The sequence below is a fragment of the Hemitrygon akajei genome, chromosome 16 (assembly GCF_048418815.1).
Source record: "Hemitrygon akajei chromosome 16, sHemAka1.3, whole genome shotgun sequence".
NCBI lineage: Eukaryota > Metazoa > Chordata > Chondrichthyes > Myliobatiformes > Dasyatidae > Hemitrygon > Hemitrygon akajei.
Window position 1 is genome coordinate 76,727,848 of NC_133139.1, and position 20,707 is coordinate 76,748,554.

General features: G+C 42.1%; 1 protein-coding gene across 1 annotated transcript in view; it reads left to right on the forward strand.

Annotated features, from left to right (window-relative positions):
- The window catches only part of nxnl1 (nucleoredoxin like 1), a 47,362-nt gene extending 27,280 nt beyond the window's left edge, over positions 1 to 20,082 (forward strand). Inside the window, exons 2-3 of the mRNA XM_073069247.1 lie at positions 10,718 to 11,063; positions 17,118 to 20,082. Coding sequence (XP_072925348.1) covers positions 10,738 to 11,063; positions 17,118 to 17,394 — 603 coding nt within the window. The 5' untranslated portion in view covers positions 10,718 to 10,737 and the 3' untranslated portion in view covers positions 17,395 to 20,082. The remainder of the gene's footprint in view (positions 1 to 10,717; positions 11,064 to 17,117) is intronic.
- Positions 20,083 to 20,707: the final 625 nt, after the last annotated feature.

Genomic DNA, 20,707 nt, shown 5'->3' on the forward strand with positions numbered 1-20,707 from the left:
AGGCAAACAAGTAGTGAGGTCATGGAACCTATACAGATTGAAGAGGAGGAGGTGCTTGCTATCTTGAGGCAAATCAGAGTAGATAAATCCCCAGGACCTGACAGGGTATTCCCTCAGACCTTGAAGTTGAAGTTGAAATTGTTGAAATTGCAGGGGCCCTGGCAGATATATTTAAAATGTTGGTATCTATGGGTGAGGTGCCGGAGGATTGGAGGATAGCTCATGTCGTTCCGTTGTTTAAAAAAGGCTCTAAAAATAATCCGAGAAATAATAGGCCAATAAGTTTGACGTTGGCAGTAGGTAAATTATTGGAAGGAGTACTAAGAGATAGGATCTACAAGTATTTAGATCAACAGGGACTTATTAGGGAGACTCAACACGGCTTTGTGCGTGGAAGGTCATGTTTAATAAATCTATATGAGTTTTTGAGGAGGTTACAAGGAAAGTGGATGAAGGGAGGGCAGTGGATGTTGTCTACATGGACTTCAGTAAGGCCTTTGATAAGGTCCCGCATAGGAGGTTATTTAGGAAGATTCAGTCACTAGGTATACATGGTGAGGTAGTAAATTGGATTAGACATTGGCTCAATGGGAGAAGTCAGGGAGTGGTAGTGGAGGATTGCTACTCTGAGTGGAGGCCTGTGACTAGTGGTGTGCCACAGGGATCAATACTGGGTCCATTGTTATTTGTCATCTATATCAATGATCTGGATGATAATGTGGTAAATTGGATCAGCAAATTTGCTGATGATACAAAGATTGGAGGTGTAGTGGACAGTGAGAAAGGTTTTCAAAGCTTGCAGAGGGATTTGGACCAGCTGGAAAAATGGGCTGAAAAATGGCAGATGAAGTTTAATACAGACAAGTGTGAGATATTGCACTTTGGAAGGAAAAACCAAGGTAGGACATACAAGGTAAATGGTAGGGTACTGAGGAGTGTAGTAGGACAGAGGGATCTGGGAATACAGATACAAAATTTCCTAAAAGTGGCATCACAGGTAGATAGGGTAGTAAAGAGAACTTTTCGTGCATTGGCCTTTATAAACCAAAGTACTGAGTATAAGAGTTGGAATGTTATGGTGAGGTTGTACAAGGCATTGGTGAGGCTGAATTTGGAGTATTGTGTGCAGTTTTGGTCGCCGAATTACAGCAAGGATATTAATAAGGTTGAAAGAGTGCAGAGAAGGTTTACAAGGATGTTGCCGGGACTTGAGAAACTGGGTTACAGAGAAAGGTTGAATAGGTTCGGACTTCATTCCCTGGAGCGAAGAAGAATGAGGAATAAAATTATGATGGGTATAGATAGAGTGAATGCAAGCTGGCTTTTTCCACTGAGGCTAGGGGAGACATTAGGGGGGGCTTCTTCACACAGAGTGTGGTGGGAGTGTGGAATGAGCTGCCAGATGAAGTGGTAAATGCGGGCTCACTTTTAACATTTAAGAAAAACTTGGACAGGTACATGGATGAGAGGTGTATGGAGGGATATGGTCCAGGTGCAGGTCAGTGGGACTAAACAGAAAAATGGTTCAGCACAGCCAAGAAGGGCCAAAAGGCCTGTTTCTGTGCTGTAATGTTCTATGGTTCTAATTCTATCAAATCTTCTCTCACTTTTCCATATTCTAAGGAATGCAGTCCTTACCTATTCAATCGTACCTTATAACTTATATCCTCAAGTCCCGGCAACATCCTTGTAAATCTTCTCTGTGCTCTTTCAATCTCATTTACATGTTTCCTTTAGGTAGTTGAGCAAAACTGCACCCAATACTCCAAATTAGGCCTTGCCAACGTAACTTCAACATAACATCCCATCTCCTGTACTCAATACATTGATTTATGAAGGCCAATGTGCCAAAAGCTTTCTTTATGGCTCTCGCTACACGACTATCAATGAATTCAACCTACCTCCAAAGTGTAACACCTCACACTTGTCTGCATTCTATACGCCATTTTTCAGCACATTTTTCTAGCTGGTCCAGATCCCACTGCAAGCTTTGATAGTCTTCCTCGCTCTTCGCTGTCCACTAAACCCCCAATCTTGGTGTCATCTGCAAAGTCACTGACCCACTTAACCACATTACCATCCAGATCATTGATAGAAATTACAAACAACGGACCCAGCACCGATCCCTGCAACACTCCACTAGTTACAAACTCCATACATAAAGCCATCTACAACAACTCTGGTTTCTTCTGCCAAACTAATGTCTAATCCAATTTACTAGCTCATCTTCAAAGCCAAGTGACTGAACCTTCTTGGCCAACCTCCCATGTGGGACCTTGTCAAATGCCTTACTAAAGTCCATGTAGACAATATCCACTGCCATGCCTTCATCGACTTTACTGGTAACTTCCTTGAAAAGCTCCAAGATTGGTTGGACACAATGTACCACACACAAAGCTATGTCGACTATCCCTAATCAGTCCCTGTCTTTCCAAATACTCATATATCTGGTCCTTTAAAATACCTTACAATAATTTGCCTACTACTGATGTCAGGCTCACTGGAATATCTCCCCCATCTCTTTCAGCTCCACACATAGATTACCACTCTGATCTTCCAGAGGACCAATTTTGTCCCTTGCTATCCTTTTGCTTTTAATATATCTGTAGAAGCCCTTAGCATTCTCATTCACTTTCTCTGCTAGATCAACTTCATGTCTTCTTTTAGTCCACCTGAATTTGTTCTCAAGTTGTCTCTTGCATTTCTTATAATCCATAAGTACTTCATTTGTTCCTACCTGCTAGGCATCTGCTTTTTCTTAACCAGTGCCTCAATATCTCTCAAAAACCAAGGTTCCATAAACCAGTTATCCTTGCATTTTATTCTGACAGAAACACACTAAATTTGAACTCTCAATATTTCACTTTTGAAGGCCTCCCACTTAACAAGTGCACCTTTGCCAGTAAATAGCTATAGCAATAGACACTTGCCAGATCCTTTCTGATACCATCAGAATTGTCCTTTCTGCAGTTTAGAATCTCAACCTATCCTTTTCCATAACTGCTTTGAAACTTATGGCATTGTGATCACAAAATGCTAAATGATCCCCTACACAACTTCTGTCACCTGCCTGCCTTATTCCCTAGATGGAGAGCAAGTATTGTACTCTCTCTAGTTGGGACTTCTAGGTACTGCACATCTGACAAATTCTTTCCCATCCAGCCCTGTTTTTTACAGTATAGAAGTCCAGTCAATATGTGGAAAGTTAAAATCACCCACTATCACCACTTTATGTTTCTTGCAACAGTCAGCGATCTCACTACAAATTTGTTCCTCTAAATCCTGTAGAATGCTGGGTGGTCTGTAATATAGCCCCATTAATGCAGTCAAACCTTTCTTATTGCTCAGTTCCACCCAAAAAGCCTCAATAAACGAGTTCTTCAGTCTGTCCTGACTGACCACTGTTGTGACATTTTCCCTGACTACTAATGAGATCCCCTCTCATTCTTCCAAACTCCAGTGAGTACAACCCAGAACCATCCAACACTCTTCATACATTAATCCTACTATTCCCAGGCTCATTCTCATGACTGTATCTAATGCTGGCACATTGGAATAAGGTGGACGAACTCGCACCATTATTAGAGATTGGTCGGTATAACGTTGTGGGTATTACATCTTTAGAAGGAGGTCAGAGAATCTTTAGGGTCAGAGAATGTCGAATCTTTGTGGGTGGAGTTAAGAAACTGCAAGGATAAAAAGATACATTATGGGAATCATACATAGGCCTCCAAATAGTAGCCAAGATGTAGGGTTGAGCTTGCAAGGGAGCTGGAAAAGGCATGTAATAAGGGTAATGGCACGATTTTAATCGGGGACCAGTATGCAAGGGGATTGGAAAAATCTGGTTGGTCTCAGGTCACAAGAGAGGGAATTTGTTGAATGTCTACGAGATGGCCTTTTAGAGCAGCTTGTGCTTGAGCCTACTCAGGGAAAGGCCATCTTAGATTGGATGTTGTGTAATAATCCAGATCTTATTAGGGAGCTTAATGTAAAAAAACACTTAGGAGACGGTGATCATAATATGACTGAATTCATACTGCAATTTGAGAGGGAGAAGCATAACTCACATGTATCAGTATCGCAATGGAATGAAGGAAACTACAGAGGCATGAGAAAGGATCTTACCCAGGTGGATTGGAGAAGGATACTAGCATGGATGACGACAGAGCAGAGACAGCTGAAGTTTTTGGGAATAGTTCACAAGCCGCAATTTAGATATGTCCTACAGAAGAAGTTGTTCTCAAATGGCAGGGGTAGGCAACCGTGGCTGACAAGGGAAATTAAGGATTGCATAAAAGCCAAGGAGAGGGCATACAAGGTTGCAAAAGTGAGTGGGAAGTTGGATGATGGAAAGTTTTTTAAATCCAACAAAAGGCAACTAAAAAACCTATAAGAAGGAAAAAGATGAAATATGAGGGCAAACTAGATAATAATATAAAGCAGGATACCAAAAGCTTGTTCAGTTATATAAAAAGGGAGGTGAGAGTTGATATTGGACCACTGAAAAATGATGCTGCTGAGGTAGTAATGGTGACAAAGAAATGGCAGATAAACTTAATAAGTACTTTGCATTTATCTTCACTGAGGAAGACACTAGCAGCGTACCAGAGGTCTGTGAGTGTCAGGGAGCGGAAGTGAGTGCCATTGCTATTACAAAGGAAAAAGTGCTAGGCAAACTCAAAGGTCTTAAGGTGGATAAGTCACCTGGACCAGATAGACTACATCCCAGAGTCCTGAGAGAGGTTGTTGAAGAGATAACAGATGCATTGGTCATGATCTTTCAAGTATCACTTGATTCTGCCATGCTTCTGGAGGACTGGAAGATTGCAAATGTCACTCCACCCTTTAAGGGAGGAAGGCAAAAGAAAGGAAATTATAGGCCAGTTAGCCTGACCTCTGTGGTTGGGAAAGTGTTGGAGTCTCTTATTAAGGATGAGGTTTCAGGAATCTTGGAGACTAATGATAAAATAAGTCAAAATCAGCACGGTTTCTGTAGAAGGAAATCTCGCCTGACAAACCTGTTCGAGTGCTTCGAGAAATTAACAAGCAGGATGGATAAAAGGGAGGCAGTGGATCTCATTTACTTGGATTTTTAGAAGGCATTTGATAAGGTTCCACACATGAGGCTGCTTAACAAGATAAAATCCTATGGCGTTACAGGAAAGATACTAGCATGGATAGAGGAATGGCTGACAGGCAGGAAGCAGCCAGCGGGAATAAAAGGGGGGCCTTTTCTGGTTGGCTGCCCGTGATTAGTGTTGTTCCTCAGGGGCCATTATTGGGACCGCTGCTTTACACATTGTTTGTCAGTGATTTGGATAATGGAATTGATGGCTTTGTGACAAAATTTGTGGATGATACAAAGATAGGTGGAGGAGCAGGTAGTACTGAGAAAGCAAAGCAACTGCAGCAGTACTTAGACAAATTGGAAAAATTGGCAAAAAGGTTCCAGATGGAATACAATGTTTGGAAATGCATGATATTGCATTTTAATAAAAGGAACAATAGTGCGGACTATTATCTAAATGGGGAGATGGTTCAAACATCAGAGGTGCAGAGTGACTTAGGATTCCTTGTGCAAAACCCCCAGAAGGTTAATTTAGAGGCTGAGTCTGTGGTAAAGAAAGAAATTTATTTCAAGGGGAATAGAATATGAAAGCAAGGGGATAATGTTTAGCCTTTAATAAGACACTAGTCAGGCTGCACTTGGAGTACTGTCAACAATTTTGGACCCTATATCTCAGAAAAGATGTGTTGTCATTGGAAAGAGTCCAGAGGAGGTTCATGAGGTTGATTCCGGGAATGAAGGGGTTAACATATGAGGAGTGTTTTGCAGCTTTGGATTTTTAGAAGGCATTTATAAGGTTCCACACATGAGGCTGCTTAACAAGATAAAATCCTATAGCGTTACAGGGGACTTATCTGTCTTCAGACCTTTCAGATTCCCAAGCATCTTCTCTTTAGTAACAACAACTTCCACCCCGGACACTCTTGAATTTCTAGCATACTGATAGTGTCTTCCACAGTGAAGACTGATGCAGAATATCCTTACTAGTGATCAGGTACTCCACATGCTACTCCGGGCATGGCTTAAACAATAATGCTATACCATAACCTCCATGAACTTAAGCTATGAAGGTATTGTAGAGTAACATAATTGGGAGAAATGTTCATAATTCACAACCACCGACATTGAGTTGGGGTTTCACTTCAAGAGGCTGGTCTGACATGATGATGTTATTATGTATAGATTTTTATCACGCTTTGGTGTTTAGGTATAAGTAAGAAAGCAAAAATGCCTTGTTCACCACCTTACTTATGTATGCTGCCACTTTCAGGGATCTTTGGGTATACATTACAGTCTTCCTGTTCTTCAATGTTCACTATTGCCAGTGGTTGATATGGAAACACAAGAAACTGCAGATGCTGGAATCAGGAGCAACAAACCGTCTGCTAGAGACTGGTGGTGTTTTGGATAGTGTAGAAGACTACCAAAGGATAAAGCAGGATACACAGTTGTCTGCCGTGTTCTGTATCACCAAAACCAGTTTTCAAGAAGCCACATTACTCCCTAAATTAATTGGGGAAAAAATCTCCTGTGTTGGTTTTGATATCTTTTTTACATTCTTGTCCACAGCCCCTCTCTGCCATTGTTCAGTTGTCTACCAAAAGCTAGTCCTGTTTAGCTTTTATTGTCTGCTTTCTTTTAATACCATCCAACCTTTCCATCCAAATAACTTTATTCATTCATAAACCACACTGGCAACAGCCGTAGGAGAGAATGCAAACACTCATAACAGCTGATGTTAACTCCCCCATTTGTTCACATTCCTTGTCTCTTTGCCATTTCAAATTACTGTCTCAGTCTCTAATCTGTTCTTATAAACATCACCATATGTTCCAATCCTTTTCCTCAAACTGGTGTTAAGAAACTGACAGAGCACAGTGTACAATTCAGACTTTAGCCATGATCCAATACACAATGTCCATTCCCTGTTCAGGTCCCAACTCTCAGATGATATTTCTTCTGTTCAGATTCACAGACTTTTCCCTGTTACTAACCATTCCATATTTCCTCCGCAGGGTGGAGAAGCAACACTTTATTTATACATACAGCTTGGCACCAGTGTCATCACAGAGGTTGCCAGAGTGAAGTTGTAAACAACATCAAACTGCCTTAGAGACCCTGGCTCCGATTTCTTCCTCGGGGTTTACTCCCGAAGCCTTTCCCATGGGTAGGTATGGCCACAAGGCAGCAGAGGTTTAAAATCATTTTCCTTCTCCAAATAGATATATATTGTAACCAAACTGACTGGCACAATTCCTACAGCAATCTCAACAGTGGTACAGTATGATTCCAATAATTCAGCACCTTTGCAACTTTCATATAGCACCAGACAAGCAGATTTTGAACACCTACGCTCGGTCCACCAGAAAAAGCAAGATCTCCAGTGGCCACACATTTTAATTCCACGTCCCATTCCCATTCTGATATGTCTATCCATGGCCTCCTCTATTGTCAAAATGAATCCAAACACAGGTTGGAGGAACAACACCTTATATACCAGCTGGGTAGTCTCCAACCTAATGGCATGAACATTGACTTCTCTAACTTCCATTAATGCCCCTCCTCCCCTTCTTACCCCCATCCCTGACATATTTAGTTGTTTGCCTGTTCTCCATCTCCCTCTGGTGCTCCCCCCCCCCCCCACTTCCTTTCTCCTGAGGCCTCCCATCCCATGATCCTTTCCCTTCTCCAGCTCTGTATCACTTTCGCCAATCACCTTTCCAGCTCTTAGCTTCATCCCACCCCCTCCGGTCTTCTCCTATCATTTTGCATTTCCCCCTCCCCCCACTACTTTCAAATCTCTTACTATCTTTCCTTTCAGTTAGTCCTGTCGAAGGGTCTCGGCCCGAAACGTCAACAGCGCTTCTCCCTATAGATGCTGCCTAGCCTGCTGTGTTCCACCAGCATTTTGTGTGTGTTGTTGTTTGAATTTCCAGCATCTGCAGATTTCCTCGTGTAAGCAGATTTTCTGAACTGTTTTGTGTTATGCCAGTTAATATACGAGCACACTGTTTTACATGTGCATGGTCATGTAATAAATTTTCAGGTGAACCTGGTGACTATAACTGAGAAATGTAAAAAGCATTGTGGACCCCAACTCTGGCTCCAAACTTGCCCACGTTCCTGACCCCAGTGTCCCAAGCACCAACTCTGATTTCAGCCAAACACCCACCCAGACCTGGGCCACAGCTGCAGTCTAGACCCCACTTGTCCTCTGGATCACCGTCTCACGTTCCAGACTAATAAGTGAACCATCTGGATTTCCGATACCAGATCGTCAAGAGTACACACAAAATTTAAATTCTGCAGGTGAAAATCTGAAATAAAAACAGAAGGTGGCAGAAACGATCAGAGTGAGAAAAGAGAAACTGAATTAATATTTCCAGGTGGTGACCTTTTCCCAGCAGTTGGAACCACTGGAGCAGAACAAACTGTGTTGGAAGAATCGGCATTTAACTTCCACACCATCTGCTGCGGCCACTGACTGCCACTGGCCAATGGGTCCCTGTCAAGAAAAATAATGAAGTGATGAATAAACTCTTCTTGGGCTTCCAGCCAGGTACAGGTATCGATTTTAACTGATGTTTTGATGACAAACTCTGCCATCTTAATCAGGGATGATAACTGGGCATGTCTAGTCCAGTAGGTATCGATTTTAACCAATGTTTCAATGGCCAACTCTATCATCTTCAGGGATGACGCTGGTACCCGCTGGAAGCCGAAGAAGAGTTTATTCATCATATACGCCAGGAAAGGATTAGATCCTTTTTCAAAAATGAAGAGATTTATTTTTTTCCTAAAAACTGCAGATGCTGAAAATATGAAGTAAAAACAGAAAAAGATGAAAGTACTTAGCAGGTCTGAAAGCATCTGTGGAAAGAGTCACAGCGTGTGGATACAATCCTTTGGATCAATGCGCCCATGCCCATTATTTTCATCTAAGCTAGACCCACTTGCCTGTGTTTTACCCATATCCCTTTAAACATGTACTGTACCTGGCCAAATTGGTTTTAAATATTATTATTTTAAGAGATCAGAGCTAATGTGATCAAAGGGGAAATCCTTGATTGCAGTGGTGTGGGGACGAGCTGTAGAAAGGCGCTCAAAGTTCAAAATACATTTATTATCAAAGTGTTTATTAATTATACAAGATTGAGATTTGTCTCCTTACAGGCAGCCACAAAACAAGAAATCCAGAAGAGCCCATTATAAAAAAAGTCTAACAAACACCCAATGCAGAGGGTGAGAGAAAAAACACAAATCGTGCAAACAATAAAAGCAAGAAACAGCATTCAGAACGAAAGTGAGTCCATAGACACGAAGCCTAGAACGGCCAGAGCAGGCCCACAGCCTCCACTGTGGAGAGCGGAGTAAATATCACGGAGGAAGGAGAAAGCAGCAAACTGGGAGGAGGACAGTGACATTGGGAGAAGAATCAAAAATAGAGCCCGTCATTACAGAGAAATTATCAATATGTCCTACAGGGAATTTAGGGGAAAGCTGAATGAGTCTAGATGCCTGAAGGCCAAAGCCCACAGGTCGAAGCCCCGAGGCTGGTGAATCTGGTGGTTGGAGGTCTGATGTTTGCAAGACTGGAGTCACAGTCTGAAGGTTATAGGCCTGGATGCAGCCTGTACTGGGGCTGGAGGCCCGCCTGTGGCATAGGTGGGGGGGGGGGGGGGGAGGCATTTATTTTGCTGTTATTGCTTGTTGTATGTTGGCTGCCTGTTGGTCTGCTGAACGTTGTGGGCATGCTATGTGTTATGTATGTAATATTTCAGTAACATATGAGTAATCTTGTATGTGTGTGTATGTATATATTATTTAAATTAATTATGGGTTTTATGTAAAGATATATTAATTGCATACATCATCACAATACCACGTGACACAGCGCTCCTCGTTAAAAAGAAACTTAAAGTTTAACTTGCATTCCCGGACTCCCTTGTTTTCTTTGATTTAACTTAATGTTACATTTTGGACTTCAAAACGTCATGTTTTACACCGGAATGTGTGGCAACACGTGCAGGCTACCCCCAGCACATCTCTGGATTACGTTGGCAATATATGCAAGCACAGCATTTGACTGCATGTTTCGATGGACATGTGTTTAGTAAATAACTCTAATCTACAATGTGCAATCACTATAAATAGTGCAGAAGCATTTTTCAGGGAAAGCTTCAGAAGTAGGTAACAGTAGATAACTGTGCTAATGGATGAAAGAGCCTCTCCTCTTGCAATGCACACCCACTGACTGGCATGGACTAGTTAAGCCAGGCGAGTTGTTTCTTTATAAGTGACAAACAGGAAATGTGTCCGGCATTAAGAAATGTAATGAAACAAAATATATGTCTGGCTGAGGCATGAATAGTTACACCAGAACTATTACTGGTACCTTCTTACTAAGGAAATGGAGCACTGCCTTTGATTGACTATCACAGTGCTATTAAGTTCAATATCAGTAAACAAGATTGGACAATGAGGACAGGAAACTGTAAAGTCCCCAGTAGAAAGGATTAAATGCTATTCCTTAAGCTTCGTTGAGCTTCAGTAGAACGGCGTAATAGGCTGGTGTCAGAGTGGGATGGAGAACTAAAGAAGCATACGCAAAGATCCCGACGTGATAAATCTGATTTTGCGTCCGAGGTTGCTACAGACTGATCGCCATGGTGGACCTGTTCACAGGAGTAACCTTGATAAAGAATAACAGGGACAGAGATGAACTCGACACCCAGCAGCAACTGGACAACACGCTGCGAAACAAGGTGGTGCTCCTGTACTTTGGTTCAAGCGACTGCCCCAGATGCCAGGCGTTCGCCCCTGCACTGAGGGACTTCTCCAAACGGCTGATGGATGAATATTACGTCGATCGAGCAGCTCAGCTAGCGCTGGTGTACGTTTCCCAGGATCAAACCGAGGAGAGACAGCAGTGTTTCCTCAAGACGCTGCATAGGAAGTGGCTCTTCCTACCATTCCAGGACAAATACAGAAGGTAAGGACTTCACCCTGGTGGAACGGGAGATTTTACTGTCTAATCTGCAGAAAGCTCTGCAATAAGTAAATGAAAGCCATGCTCATCTCAAACTCTGCCTCCTGACATGTTAATTTGCACCAAATCCAGCACACAATCAACATCCTCTTCAGAAAAACAATGCCGCGGTCTTAAAATTTTATTTTTTGACTTCATTTCAGACCATAAAACATAGGAGCAGAATTAAGCCAATCAGCCCATTAAGTCTGCTCCGGCAGTCCACTATGTCTGATTCCGGTTCCCTCTCAACCCCATACACCTGCCTTTTCGCCATAACTTTTGATGCCCTGACCAATCAGAAAATTATCAATTTTCACTTTATATACCCACGATCTTGGTTTCCACAGTCACTACTCCCTGACTAAAAAAAACCTCCTTAACTCTTTTCTAAAGGGTTGCTCCTCAATTTTGAGGCTGTGCCCTCTAGTTCTGGACACCACCACCAGAGGAAACATCTTCTCCACATCCACCTCATCTAGTCCTTTCAACATTCAGTAGATTCCTATGAGGTCACCCCCCCCCTCCCCTGGCACTCTTCTAAATCCTAGTGAGTACAGGACTAAAACTGCAAAATGTTACTCATATGTTAACCCCTTCATTCCCAGAATCATCCTCATGAGGTTCCTCTGGACTCTTTCCAATGACAACACATCTTTTCTGAGATATGGGGCCCAAAACTGTGAACATAACTCCAAGTGTGGCCTGACTAGGTGTCTCATAAAGGCTCAGCATTATCTTCTTGCTTTTATATTCTATTCCACTTCAAATGAATGCCAACATTACACTTGCCTTCTTTACCACAGACTTAACCTGTAAATTAAACTTCTGAGAGTCTTGCACGAGAACTCCCAAGTCCCTTTACACCTCTGATGTTTGAATTTTGTCCCCAGTTAGAAAATAGTCCACACTACTGTTCCTTCTACCAAAGTGCATTATCATACATTTCCCAACACTGTATTCCATCTGCCATTTTTATTGCCTGTTATTCCAATTTATCTAAGTCCTGCTGGAATCGCATTCCTTCCTCAGCACGACCTTTCTTCCTATCATCTGCCAACTTTACCACAAAGCCATCAATTCCATTATCTAAATTATTGATAAATAATGTGAGAAGTAGCGGTCCCACTAGAACACCATTTGTCACTGGCAGCCAACCAGGAAAGGCCCCTTTTATTCCCACTCACTGTCTCCTGTCTGTCAGCCATTCCTCTATCCATGCCTGTATCTTTCCTGTAACACTATAGGATTTTATATTGTTAAGCAGCCTCATGTGTGGCACCTTATCAAATGCCTTCTGAAAATCCAAGTAAATGATATCCACTGCCTCTCCTCTGTCCACCCTGCTTGTTACTTCCTCGAAAGACTCTAACAGATTTGTCAGGCATAATTTCCCTCTAGAGAAACCATGCTGACTTTGACTTATTTTATCATTTGTCTCCAAGTACCCCAAAATCTCATCCTTAATAATGGACTCCAACACTTTCCCAACCACTGAGGTTAGGTTAATCAGCCTATAATTTCCTTCCTTTTGCCTTCCTTCTTAAAGAGTGAAGTGACATTCCCTCTCTTGTGACCCGAGACCAACCTGATTTTCCCAATCCCCTTGCATATTGAAGTCCCCCATTACAATTGTGACATTACCCTTATTAGATGCCCTTTCCAACTCCCTTTGCAATCTCAACCCTACATCTTGGCTACTATTTGGAGGCCTAACATAATGGTTTCTTTACCTTTGCAGTTTCTTAACTCCAACCACAAAGATTCTACATTCTCTGACCCTATGTCACCTCTTCCTAAAGATGCAGTTCCATCTCTTACCACCAGAGCCACACTGCCACCTATGCCTTACTGCCTGTCCTTTCGATACAAAGTATGTCCTTTGATATTAAGTTCCCAGCTATGATCTTCATCTTCCTCTGTGACCATGCTCCTCCTCATTTCTGAGATCTACAGCCCCCAAATCTCTGCAGTTCCCCATCTCAGGGTTCTCCCAGACCTCTAGAGTCCACCAGATGCCATGGCTGTAGATTCTGACACTCCCCTCTCTAATCTTGTCAACTTCACCATGTCTCCACGAAGGGAAGGGAGAGGGTGATGGGGAGGGGGAAATACAGAAAGATGGTAGAAGGGTGAGATGGGGGGGAGAGGAAGCGAGTCAGGGTGGGGTTGTGAGGCAGGAGGGGGGCAATTTGCAGGGTAGGGCATCATGGAGGGTGGGGCTGAAGCAGGGGCAGTGCGAAGCTGAGAGGGGGCAGGTGTGGCAAAGCCAGCAGGGTCAAGCAAGTCAGAACTACTTTCAAGATAAACTATCTGCCCCTACATTGGTGTTTAAAGTTAAAACAAACGTACATTATTTCATCACAAAGAGGATACTATGAGCAGTCACCCAGTCACACTGCATCAGGAGGGAGAGGGAAAACTGTTAAATCTTATACAAAGTCCTGAGACCTGTAATATGTCCATGGGAAGGTTAAGCTGGACTTCAATCGAGTATTGCTGGGGCAATCTAAGAAGCTGAGGAGGAACAGAACCTTATTTTTCTTTATTTCCAAACATTGCAGCCAACAAGACACAGCACTGAATTTCAGATAACTTCGTTTTTTTTACCTTTCTCCCTCAACATGACTGCTTCAATGTACTTCATTCCACTTTTTTCTCTCCATCTGGTGGATTTAAGGCATTTGGTAACTTGGGAACTTGTGTCTGCAGCTTATCCAGACATTTCCTGTGTTTTCTCTACCTCTCCTTACCTACAACTTAATACACTTCTATCCTCTCAGACAACAGTACTTGAGCTGGAACATCAGCCCAGTTTCTTTCCCAAATGACACTGCCAGACATGCTGACTGCTTCCAGCTTCCACTTGTATTTCAGATTTTCAAGTTCTGCAGGTTTTGCTTTGTTCCAGTGACTTATAACTGTTTTGGTTAGGTTGCAGGCAATTCATTAGAGAGACTGACCTATACAGAGATTAGAAATTTTTTTTAAGAGCACACCTATCTCTGCCAACCACCCAGCAACTTGTACACTAATCCCATTGCATTTTCTTGATGAGGTGCGCAGTCCAGAAAATGGTGCAAAGTATTGTCTTGGGCTTTTTCTCGTGATCACAGAACCCCATTGGGCATTGGTAATGTAGAATACTGTGAGTATTCACTGGTTCACAGGCGAGACTGATGGCGGGGGAGCTGTGAGGCCTCAGTTATTAAGTGGACTAAGCCCTTGTGCCTGGGTCACCTGTTGCAGCCACCCAGGGGAGACACTGGAGCCGATGTGGGTTGGGGGCTGACCCCAGCCATCGGTGCTGCCCTCCAGTGTTCACTCAATAGCCTGTGATGAGGCCTGCGGCACCATCAATCTATAGGCCATGACACTCAGGGACTTGAGCTATAATATATATATTGTGACTGCATGTTCTTTTTTGCTTTCATAACCATATGCACTGTGTGTGATAGTTGGTACTATGAATTGCACATTGTGTTGTTTCATTTGGCTCCATTCATATGCATGGCTGAATGAAAATTAAACAAAATTGAATTTGACATTGCCTCCATCTCAGCCCACTGAGTCTGCCTGAGCCATCAACCACCCCATGTATTCTGGTCCCATTTTATTCTCCCCACATTCCCATCAACTCCCTCAAGATTCTACTCCTCACTAGAGGAAATTTACACTGACCAATTAACCTATCAACCTTTAAGTCTTTGGGTTGTGGGAGGACACCAGTTCACCTGTTGGGAAACTCATATGGTCATAGGAGAAACATGCCAACTCCACACAGACAGCTCCTGAGAACAGGACTGAGCTCTACCCGCTGTGTTTTCCCTATTATCTTTATATTTACTTCTCCTAGGAGACCACTTGGTCTGAAATAGGGTTTAGATGGAGGATTTGGAAGCGGTTTAAATGATCGTTTGCAGCTCCACCTACCCCATCTGGTAATGCCTGCACTATCATTGCTCCATACTATAAGCCCAGTGTATGGCACACCCTAATTTCCAGCCAACATCGTCTGAAGCTCTGGCGCTTTTTCTCAAACCAGTAATTTCCAGACCTTCCTGGTGAGTGAGTGCTTGAATGAAGAAAACCTATGACACTCTAAAAGTCATCGCACTTGCCAGCCAAGCATTTTTCAGCCTGCTTTTGATCAACAGTATTTGCTGTGGATTTGAATCGCTGGATTTAATCCTATAAGAAGATTCTGGTTTTATAGTAAAGACAGGAGATTCTAATGCTACTAATTCAAAGCACATGGTGAGTTCTAGGAATTTTGCCAGGAAGTTTCCTCAGAAAAGAGATTTCCCAAAGAGAGTGCAAAGAATGCCTGACACAACTGTACAAAGGATGGACTGATTAGAAGTCAGTTTGACCCACTCAGTTCCTCTAGTACATAGTTGTCACAACTGAAATCAAATATGGAAAACATCAGGGATATTCGTTACCAGCTTAGACTCTGAACACAGTTTACTGTTACAGCTTGAGTAATGTAAATGTAAGTAAGAGAAGACAATCACAGTGTTGACTGTCTACAGGATGGCAGCTGAGACTTTGAATGGTGAATGGGCAGAGATGAGTGCTATCTAATTCATCAGCCCTTCTTCACACGATAATGACTGAAGCACCTATACCCTGAATACAATGCAACCTTCCAGGAGAAGGAAAACCACTGATAAAACAAAACCACCGGGCTAGAGAGAGAGAAACAAATTCAGGAATTGGAAATAATTTGGAAAATGTGTGACTCGTGTCATTGATGGTTGGGTTGAGTTGTTCTCCGATCTTGGCAATTAACTTGCGAAAGATTCGTCACCATGCGAGGAGACAATGTCAGTGTGCTGTTAATTATGGTGTGTCAGCTGATTGAAAAGTATATAAAGGCCAAGCATTCGAACGGCACACCATAATTAATAGCATACTGATGATATCTCCTCATATGGTGATGAAATGTTTGCAAGTACATCGCCAAGATTGGAGAACAACTCAATCCAACCAAATTCAGGAATACCTCTCTATGGCCTCTTCATATTGTGTATTTGAACATTAAAGGAATGAAGGGACGTAGATCATGCACAGGCAGGTGAAGCTCATTCAGATTAGCATCACGAATCGTGGGCTGAAGGGCCAATATTATTCTATGTTCAAGTAAAATGAGAATCAGGCAGGAAGTGCACGAGGTAGTGTTAAATATTTAGAACACAGAATATAGCCTCCCTCCTTCTAAAATTGCATAGGATATTTTAATCCACATGTGGAAGGTGGGCCCTCAGATTCTCTCCATACTTCTTGCTGCCTCAATAAAGCAGCCAACATAACCAAAGCCTACACCAGTCTGGACATTCTCTCTTCTCCTCCCTCCTAACAGGCAGAAGATACAAACGCCTGAAAGCACATACCACCAGCTACAAGGACAATTTCTACCCCACTGTTATGAGACTATTAAATCAATCTCTTGTAAAGTAGAAGATGGACTTTTGATTTCACTAACTATCTCATCACGATCTTACACCCGCACTTCACTTCATCTGTAACACTGTATTCTGCATTCTTTGTGATCCAGTGACTCAGTCTGGTTCGGAATGCTGGCGACTTGCTTCTACTGTTTGCATGTTTTGTGTTTTTTTTTCTCTCTTTCTCTGCGCAATGGTTTTTGGTCTTTTTTAAAAAAGTTTCTTCCTTTGTGGCTGCCTATGAGCACACAAATCTCAAGTTGCATCTCAAGAATTTATTCATTCTTTAATAATAAATGTGTCTCGAATCTTTATTACCTCCCTGCAGTGATGTTATATTCTGTATGGGCAAACCAAATGAGGATTTTCACTGTATCTCATTACGTGAGACAATAATAAACCAAGTTACAATTTACCTATTTACAATTTGGGACTTTTCTATAGTCCATGGGCACTTCAAAAGTTCATTAATTCTCGAATATAAATGGGTAAAAAGAACAACAACAATTCTGATTTGTTCTTATAAGGGGATCTGGATTTCAGTGAATGTTTATTTTTTCTATTCCAGAGACTTACAAAGAATGTATGATGTCAAGGAGATCCCATGCATCATTGTTCTTAAACCCAATGGAGATCTTATCACCAGGAATGGTGTGGCAGAGATCGCCACCATGGGGGTGAATTGTTTGAAGAACTGGTGGGAAGCGTCGGACATAATTGACAGGAATTTCCTTCTGGCAGAAGATTTTGAGGAATGGTCCTGGAAGAGTCTGACAGACCCCTTAAGGCAGCTCAAGTACAGAGTTAAAAAGATGGGCACAGAGAGGGACAATGAAACGGAGTGACCAACATTTCAGTTCAACCCTTTCGTGGTTTATCCAGTTTCCATTCCCGGCCATATACATCCTTATTACCTCACATTAGCATATCCCAGGAGTAATAATTAGCTCAAAATTGCATAAGTCATTCCCACCATAACCTTCTCTCACCTCAGGAGAAAATAACTCAGCTCCAGCCTACTGAATACAATTAACTTGTCAACTTCAAAAAATGGAATAACAAGGGAAAATTAAAAATATAGATGCACAACATAGCTAAATTAGTATCAAGCAATGCATTATAATCTAAATCCACAGAATTCCTGATGTAACGGGTTCTGATAAAGTGAAAGCATTTTCCTAACTGATCCCCAGTATAATCAGAGGCAAAAGTAGTCAGAGAACAAACCAGATGCAAGAGGCTTCCAAACTGCAAGAGTACCCTTTCCTTGAATGTAGAGGCAGAGCAACTGAGAATGATTAAGTTTGATTTAATTAACCCTGGGGTGATAATTTTTTTTACTTTGTACTAGTGACAGCAATCCTGAGTTACACTTTACAATGGGCCATCCATAACAGCTAAACACAAAAGATCTTTGTAGCTACCCATTTTTTTGGTGATATTGAACTTCTCAGTTGCATACTTGAAGCTTGGCTACAAAATTTCATTTTCAGATGTATGCTTGTGTACACGTTCCACTTGTAACTTCGTGCAGAACAGTCTCTATGTTTACCCTGACAATTAAGACACTTCTCTTTCTGTTGTTTTCCTACATTGTTTTAATGCATTTAATGATTATTCCATTTAAACCTGGGGGAGGCCATCAGTACTGAGTCAGAGGCGGCATGGCAACATAGTGGTTAGCGTAAACGCTATTACGGTGCCAATGACCTGGGTTCAGTTCCGCTGCTGTCTGTAAAGGGTTTTTGTGTCCTCCTTGTTATAGCAAGTGTTTCATCCATATAACCATAACCATATAACAATTACAGCACGGAAACAGGCCATCTCGGCCCTTCTAGTCCGTGCCGCCACTTACACTCACCTAGTCCCACTGGCCCGCACTCAGCCCATAACCCTCCATTCCTTTCCCGTCCATATACCTATCCAATTTTACTTTAACTGACAATACCGAACATGCCTCTACCACTTCTACTGGAAGCTCGTTCTACACAGCAACCACTCTCTGAGTAAAGAAATTCCTCCTCGTGTTACCCTTAAACTTTTGCCCCCTAACTCTCAAATCATGTCCTCTTGTTTGAATCTCCCCTACTCTCAATGGAAAAAGCCTATCCACGTCAACTCGATCTATCCCCCTCATTATTTTAAATACCTCTATCAAGTCCCCCCTCAACCTTCTACGCTCCAAAGAATAAAGATCTAACTTGTTCAGCCTTTCCCTGTAACTTAGATGCTGAAACCCAGGTTACATTCTAGTAAATCTTCTCTGTACTCTGTCTCTGTATTTTGTTGATATCTTTCCTATAATTCGATGACCAGAACTGTACACAATACTCCAAATTCAGCCTTACCAGTGCCTTGTACAATTTTAACATTACATCCCAACTCCTATACTCAATGCTCTGATTTATAAAGGCCAACGTACCAAAAGCTTTCTTCACCACCCTATCCACATGAGATTCCACCTTCAGAGAACTATGCACCATTATTCCTAGATCACTATGTTCTACTGCATTCTTCAATGCCCTACCATTTACCATGTATGTCCTATTTGGATTATTCCTACCAAAATGTAGCACCTCACACTTATCAGCATTAAACTCCATCTGCCATTGTTCAGCCCACTCTTCTAACTGGCCTAAATTTCTCTGCAATCTTTGAAAACCTACTTCATTATCCACAACGCCACCTACCTTAGTATCATCTGCATACTTACTATTCCAATTGTCCACCCCATCATCCAGATCATTAATGTATATGACAAACAACATTGGACCCAATACAGATCCCTGAGGCACACTAGTGACTAGCCTCCAACCTGACAAACAGTTATCCACCACTACTCTCTGGCATCTCCCATCTAGCCTCTGTTGAATCCATTTTACTACTTCAATATTAATACCTAACGATTGAACCTTCCTAACTAACCTTGTCAAAGGCCTTACTGAAGTCCATATAGACAACATCCATTGCTTTACCCTTGTCAACTCTCCTCGTAACCTCTTCAAAAAATTCAATAAGATTTGTCAAACATGACCTTCCATGCACAAATCCATGCTGACTATTCCTAATCAGACCCTGTCTATCCAGATAATTATATATACCATCTCTAAGAATACTTTCCATTAATTTACCCACCACTGACAGGCCTATAATTGCTAGGTTTACTCTTAGAACCCTTTTTAAACAATGGAACCACATGAGCAATACGCCAATCCTCCGGCACCATCCCCGTTTCTAATGACATTTGAAATATTTCTGTCAGAGCCCCTGCTATTTCTACACCAACTTCCCTCAAGGTCCTAGGGAATATCCTGTCAGGACCCGGAGATTTATCCACTTTTATATTCCTTAAAAGTGCCAGTACTTCCTCCTCTTTAATTGTCATATTAGCATCCAGATGCTCTGGTTTCCTCCCACATTCCAAAGATGCACAGGCTACTGGGTTAATTGGCCACATGGGTCTAACTGGGCACTACAGGCTTGTTTGGACAGAACTTGTTACTGTGCTGTATCTCTAAATCCAAAATAAAAATCATTCCATCTATTGCTAATTACTGACTTCCTTTTACATTCAGGTTCTCTTGAAGGACGATGGGACCCAAGCAGGTTATTGGAACAATGAGCTGAGGTACTACTCCCCCTCCACCCCGCCCACTGAATAAACAAAAAAAAACGAATACTGTATTTCTTCTCAAGTCCACTGATATAAAGTCAGAGTGGGAACTACAATTACCCACTAATCTGGCTCACCCTCCCACCTCATTAGTTGCTGTTATCATTCCTACCACAGTATTCAAGCTGTGACTGAAATATAAGATAGCATTCTCTGGTATGGTTGAGTTGTTCTCTGATCTTGGCAATTTTCTTGCAAGGAGACATCGTCAGTGCGCTGATTGTGGTGCGTCGTCTGAATGCTTGGCCTTTACAGGTGTGTCCCCCTTAACAAAGGTAGAGCATTCCTATGAAACCTTTCTTAAGCCGAAATGACGTAAAGCGAAGAACCATTAACTTATATGGGAAAAATTTTTGTAAAAGAGAAAATCCTCTTTGTAATGCAAAAACAAGTTACTAATGTAGGTCTTTTGTAAAAGGGAAGTGGCGTAAAGCGGGCGACACGTGTATATACTTTTCAATCAGCTGATTGGACGTCATTACGGA